General features: G+C 49.8%; 1 protein-coding gene across 1 annotated transcript; it reads left to right on the top strand.

The window, feature by feature from the left end:
- Positions 1 to 3,437: 3,437 nt before the first annotated feature.
- LOC308329221 (gamma-soluble NSF attachment protein-like) lies at positions 3,438 to 4,313 on the top strand (the record flags this gene model as incomplete). The annotated part of the gene is made up of 1 exon (XM_080783426.1): positions 3,438 to 4,313. One exon carries the CDS (start codon positions 3,438 to 3,440, stop codon positions 4,311 to 4,313), a length of 876 nt encoding a protein of 291 aa, XP_080639552.1.
- Positions 4,314 to 7,035: the final 2,722 nt, after the last annotated feature.

The raw sequence follows: 7,035 nt of genomic DNA, 5'->3' as shown, positions 1-7,035 counted from the left end.
GTCATATGGTTCAGATCTTCAATCCCTTTCTCCTCAGGTCTGTCATATGGTTCAGATCTTCAATCCCTTTCTCCTCAGGTCTGTCATATGGTTCAGATCTTCAATCCCTTTCTCCTCAGGTCTGTCATATGGTTCAGATCTTCAATCCCTTTCTCCTCAGGTCTGTCATATGGTTCAGATCTTCAATCCCTTTCTCCTCAGGTCTGTCATATGGTTCAGATCTTCAATCCCTTTCTCCTCAGGTCTGTCATATGGTTCAGATCTTCAATCCCTTTCTCCTCAGGTCTGTCATATGGTTCAGATCTTCAATCCCTTTCTCCTCAGGTCTGTCATATGGTTCAGATCTTCAATCCCTTTCTCCTCAGGTCTGTCATATGGTTCAGATCTTCAATCCCTTTCTCCTCAGGTCTGTCATATGGTTCAGATCTTCAATCCCTTTCTCCTCAGGTCTGTCATATGGTTCAGATCTTCAATCCCTTTCTCCTCAGGTCTGTCATATGGTTCAGATCTTCAATCCCTTTCTCCTCAGGTCTGTCATATGGTTCAGATCTTCAATCCCTTTCTCCTCAGGTCTGTCATATGGTTCAGATCTTCAATCCCTTTCTCCTCAGGTCTGTCATATGGTTCAGATCTTCAATCCCTTTCTCCTCAGGTCTGTCATATGGTTCAGATCTTCAATCCCTTTCTCCTCAGGTCTGTCATATGGTTCAGATCTTCAATCCCTTTCTCCTCAGGTCTGTCATATGGTTCAGATCTTCAATCCCTTTCTCCTCAGGTCTGTCATATGGTTCAGATCTTCAATCCCTTTCTCCTCAGGTCTGTCATATGGTTCAGATCTTCAATCCCTTTCTCCTCAGGTCTGTCATATGGTTCAGATCTTCAATCCCTTTCTCCTCAGGTCTGTCATATGGTTCAGATCTTCAATCCCTTTCTCCTCAGGTCTGTCATATGGTTCAGATCTTCAATCCCTTTCTCCTCAGGTCTGTCATATGGTTCAGATCTTCAATCCCTTTCTCCTCAGGTCTGTCATATGGTTCAGATCTTCAATCCCTTTCTCCTCAGGTCTTCTCTCGCTTCTTGGATCTGTTCCCGTAGCTCGGCGGCGGCTCGGTCACAGCGGTTGAGGGTGGCCACGCGGTAGGCCAGCGTGGCCACGGCGTAGCATCCCCACGCCACCAGCAGATAGGCGGGCACGGGCCGGGCCGCCTCCCTGAAGGCCCGCGGGACGCCCAGCTCCAGAGGGTCCCAGCTCGCCGCGGCCCAGGCCGTGCCCAGGGCCAGCGCCACACAGACCCACTCCGTTAGCTTCGTCATGGTGGCAAACGGATGGGTGGCGTGTGTCGTGAGAAGTGACGCTGCTAAGCCAACGTTCTGTTCCATGCGTCCTTGTCGAATGGGTGAAAAGGGGACACCTACCGGAGCGCTTTTAATCAGCTTGATGTGGCCATGCAAGTCATCCAGGACACGCCTATGACGTTATGACTCCAAATATGGCAAAGGTTTCAGCAGGGCCAGAGCCCCCAGTAACCCCTTCCATTGTGAAGTCAGTGGGCCAGAGCCCCCAGTAACCCCTTCCATTGTGAAGTCAGTGGGCCAGAGCCCCCAGTAACCCCTTCCATTGTGAAGTCAGTGGGCCAGAGCCCCCAGTAACCCCTTCCATTGTGAAGTCAGTGGGCCAGAGCCCCCAGTAACCCCTTCCATTGTGAAGTCAGTGGGCCAGAGTCCCCAGTAACCCCTTCTATTGTGAAGTCAGTGGGCCAGAGCCCCCAGTAACCCCTTCCATTGTGAAGTCAGTGGGCCAGAGCCCCCAGTAACCCCTTCCATTGTGAAGTCAGTGGGCCAGAGCCCCCAGTAACCCCTTCCATTGTGAAGTCAGTGGGCCAGAGCCCCCAGTAACCCCTTCCATTGTGAAGTCAGTGGGCCAGAGTCCCCAGTAACCCCTTCCATTGTGAAGTCAGTGGGCCAGAGTCCCCAGTAACCCCTTCCATTGTGATGTTAGTGCCATTGACATTGTTGGCTCATTAAGACCCTGTGAGGTTGACGTGTGGGGACAAAAGCTGTAGTAACACTCGTGTGAAGTGAGGGGCGTTCTTATCTCTCGCGATTCATGTTCTCTTGAGATGGCGGGCCTCCGTCGCGGTCACAAACTTATACTCTTATCGTCCAATAATTAGTGTGGTTGCCCACAGGCAACCAGACTCTTGTAATTGTAACACTTTATTATTTTTCCACTTATTCCATAGTTTATTCCACTAGTCTTTATTTTGACGCACTACTCCTCCCTCAGTTTTGACTGTACACACTTGAGCCATATGTCAAATTGACCGGAAAAATCGGGAATCGATGGCGTGTACTTTGCTAAGAGAAATGTTGTATAGTTTAATTGATATGAATTTATTAGTGAATTAAATTATCCCATTGACTTCAATGGAAAAATGCAAAAAATCACATTCAAGTATTTTTCCCTCTGAGACTGTAAGCACTATAGTTACAAAACTTGGAGGAATATTTCCTAATTATCACTAAAATTAATTAAAAATATATATTTTTAGGTCGGCCTCATGGTGGCGCTATAACAGCCCACTTTACCTTTTGGCTCATAACTCTTGAACCGTATGTCGTAAAATCAAAATTATTTTTTCCCTGGATTCCTTGGGTCATGACGCATCTCCCCATATAGGCCACGCCCATTTCCGCCATGATGGATTTTCCGCCATTTTGAATTTTGTCCAAAACACACTTTTTGCTTTTCCTCCTACAGATTTTGTCCAAATCTCACAAAAATCTGTACACGTGGTCTCTGGACCCATCCGATTAAAACAGATTTGCAGATTTTCGGTAGTGCGTATCGTTCGGCCGTAATCGTCTTCCCAAGTCAGTAGGAGGGGCCTATATCACGAAAAATGCCATAAATCACAAACGGAATGTCCAATCCATCCCAAATTTGAATCACATGTCCGGGGTGGTTCGTTCAACCGAGTTCCAAAAGCAATTCCATTTTCATCCATAGGGGGCGCCGCAAACGCGATAAATGTAACCGTTTGTCGGAAAACCAGAATTTCGGGGGTTAAATCCCCTCCGAATTACTTACACACGATCTAAGGTGTGACTTGAAACTGTAACAGGCTGGCAATATCAGTGGGAGGGGTATATATATGTAAGTCACTGCGGCAACCACACTCTGCAATTTTTTTAAATTGCGACCTCTCCGAGGTTGTCTAGTTGTTGTTGTTGTTGTTTGTAAGCGGAGAGGCACTTCAGCCCTGGCCACAGAAGCGGGACGTTTGGCACGGAACTCCATAAATGGGCATAAAGGGGGACAAGGTCGTTGCCTTTTATAAACCTTTCCACCCGTTTCATTCCAGTCATTGAGTGAATCGAACTGAGCGCGACTGAACGCAACACAACACGAACACGAACACCCGAACTCAGAAACCATGAGCTTCCTGTCGTGGCTACGTGACTTCCTCACGGGCGTGGACAAGAGCGCGGCGCTGGAGCACGGCAGGGCGGCGGCGCGCTTCCGCGGCGCCAAGCAGTTCGAGCTGGCGAAGGAGGCGTACCTGAAGGAGGCCGAGTGCCACGCCGAGAAGGAGGACCTGCTGAGCGCCGCGCGGGCCACGGAACAGGCGGCGGCCATGCTGAAGGAGCAGCGGCGGCTCCCCGAGGCCGTGCGCTGCATGGAGAAGGCGTGCGGGATGTACGCCGCCGCGGGCGGGGCCAGCCCCGAGGCCGCCGCGCCCGCCCTGGAGAGGGCCGCGCGGCTCGCCGAGGCGGCCGACCTGGGCAAGGCGGCCGAGCTGTACCAGAGGGCGGCGGGCGCCTACGAGAGCGCGGGAGGAGCAGCGCCCCCGTCGTGGGGGGGAGGAGGAGGAGGAGGAGGAGGGGGAGGGGAGGGCCAGCGACGGCCGCACCTGGCGGCCGAGCTGCTGGGCCGCGCCGCCAGGCTCCTGGTGCGGCTGCGGCGGCTGGACGAGGCGGCGCCGCTCCTGCAGCGGGAGAAGGGCGCGCTGCGCGCGGCGGGGAACTACCCGGCCTGCTTCAAGAGGACCGTGGCGCAGGTGCTGGTGCACCTGCACCGCGGGGACCCCGTGGCTGCCGACGACTGCGTCCGCGACAGCTACGGCCTGCCGGGCTACGCCGCCAGCGAGGACTGCCTGGCCATGGAGACGCTGCTGCAGGCCTTCAACGAGCGCGACCACCGGCAGGTGTGCCTGGTGTGCAACTCGCCGCTGCTCCGCGCCATGGACAACGAGTACGCCAAGCTGGCCGTCTCCCTGAAAGCCCCCGGCAAGGTGGCGGGGTTGTGTTAGCGGGCCTTAACCCCATTCTGACCTGAGATCAGATTCATACGAGGTTTCCCCACTGGACACACACTGGTCTGATTATAACCCATTCTGACCTGAGATCAGATTTTTTTAAATGTCAGTCGTTCTTCGATTTTTCTAAAATAGCAGACCTACAAGCTCGTAGCGCGCCACTCGGTGGCGCGCTATGAGCTTGTAGATCTGCTATTTTTAAATAGCTAAAGCATGACATAATGCCAACACCAAAACGGGTTCCCGTACAGAATGGGTTAAAGTACCCGGATGTCCAGTTGGAACCGCTTAAATCAATCGGTGTGCCCGCCCGCGGCTATTTGCAGACCATGGAGTCCATTTCCAGGTGACACACAGGACTCCATCTTGATTGTGCAGGAGATAGCGTTGCATCTAAACCAAAACATCCGCGGGAGGCACATGATTTCTTCTCATTATGCCACATGCCACTATAGCGGTCGAGACTGCGACGGGTCGTCAGAAACACGATCTTTGATTAAGAGTTTGGAATCATTGATTTAGATTCAGAGTTAGAAGAGACAGTACATTGAGGCACAGATCAGAGTTTCGAGGAATGAGTGATTATTATCGGAGGTAGCTTCAATGGAGCACACAGACTTAGATTAAATGTATCCACAGTTGAATTGCACTTGGGAAAAAGCCGTGTGTCACCCAGAACAGTAGAGAACAGTCTAGATATAAGGACAGAAGTCCCTCCAGCCCCTCACAGGAAGCAAAGGGACAATAAGGATGTAATTAAGGTTAAACAAAAGAGGTTAAGAAATGCAGTAAACACAGCTGTGAACGCAGCTGCCTTAGGGTAAAGAAATACAGCTGCCTTGGGCTTCTTAAAGGTTCAACCCAAAATTCCTTGACAGAACACACACACACACGCACAAACCGGAAATGACGTTGAATGTTGCCCAATAGACGCTCCTATAGACTTTGTAATGTATCGCTCGTTGATACGAGTAAGACGCGCGAACGCGGGAAGCGAACGCAGATCGTAAATTGCAATAACAATTAGAATAAATTACGAATTAGTGAGAACTCTGTAGTACTGTGAAATTAGTGAAAACAGTCCCTTTTGTGCCCATATATGGAGCTGAGTGGACCTGGCCCCTTCCGTCGGTATAGGATAGGTTTTTAATGTTTGTGAGGGGCCCTATAGCCCCCTCCTATGCCCAGCTTTATGTGTTTGCGTGAATTTTTAGCGATGATGATTTGATTGGCTGAGCACCTCCATAGCGATGATTTGATTGGCTGGCAGGAGGGGCCGAAAAGTAAAGACTGAGAAGTGGGGGATGCAGACTGTGATTGGCCAGAATGAATACATGAATATATATGATGATCAGAGCGTCCGCCCCCTCACTCACTTCACATGGGGCATGATTTATTATTTTATTATTTTGAGCGGTGCAAATCGCTCCAGCGCGTGTGTGTGTGTGTGTGTCTATTAGTCGTGTGTGTGTGTCTCGGTAGCAGTGCTACCGAGAGTGTCATTTTTTGTTATTACTTGCGCGAGCAAAGCGCGCAAGTACTGCGATCGGCTGGGTATGTATGTCTGCATTGTCCACCGTATGTCGATGTTGTCCAATGGCCAATGACCACCATTCTTGATGACATAACTCTGTTAGGTGATTGGCTGGGTGGGTGTGTATGTGAGTGTGTGTGTGTGTGTGTGTGTGTGTGTCGGGGTAAGAATGGTGGTCCCTTATTGGCTGTTGATGGTGACGTAACTAAAGTACGTTTCAAGGTTGGTATAAAGGTCAATAACGGGTCTAAAGGATTTAGAACAGCAGTTGTAATAGACATTAGTTAGTAGCAGTACTTGCATGCTCTGCTTGCGCACAAGTAGGCCATGCATGGCCTACGTGTGTGCAAGGCACACAAGTTGGCAGGCACCTCGACAGATTGCATTTCTAGTTAGTATTACTTGGGCAAGCAGAGCGCGCAAGTACTACTTTCACCCAGGGCCCGTATGCACATTTTATTAGCTTGTAATCGCCTTTGATGATGTCACTGGTAGCTAGGCAGGTGCTCTGAACCGTCCACACAGAGCCATAGAGTAAGACAGAGTTACGACATTGAGGGGGCAGAAAACGGATGTTGTTGTTCATTCAGCCCGGAGAGTGACAAGCTGGAGTTTGAAATGCATTACATTCACCCGTTCACACACACATTCACACACCTTTACATACAGTAGATTGTGCATTACATTCACCCGTTCACACACACATTCACACACCTTTCCAGAGATTGTGCATTACATTCACCCGTTCACACACACATTCACACAGCTTTACATATATTGCACATTACATTCACCCATTCACACACACATTCATATACAGCTTTACATATATTGTGCATTACATTCACTCATTAACACACACATTCATACAGCTTTACATACAGTGGACTGTGCATTACATTCACCCATTCACACACACATTCACACACCATTACATATATTGTGCATTACATTCACCCATTAACACACACATTCACACAGCTTTACATATATTTCGATTTTTCGGTCATCGCCCTGTTTGCATCGCGCTAGCATTCCAGAGCTAGCCACAAGTAGCTTGTGTTCACGGCCAACCTAAATCAATATCAAACATTAAAAGGCGGAGATCTCCGTCCATGGCAGTCAATGTGTTTTAACAGTAATATTGTCAGCGTAGCCATTGTAAACCTATTCAATTTCAAT

Source organism: Protomyctophum bolini, assembly GCF_963924005.1.
Source record: "Protomyctophum bolini genome assembly, chromosome: 15".
Lineage (NCBI taxonomy): Eukaryota > Metazoa > Chordata > Actinopteri > Myctophiformes > Myctophidae > Protomyctophum > Protomyctophum bolini.
This window is presented reverse-complemented; position numbering and strand designations above follow the sequence as displayed.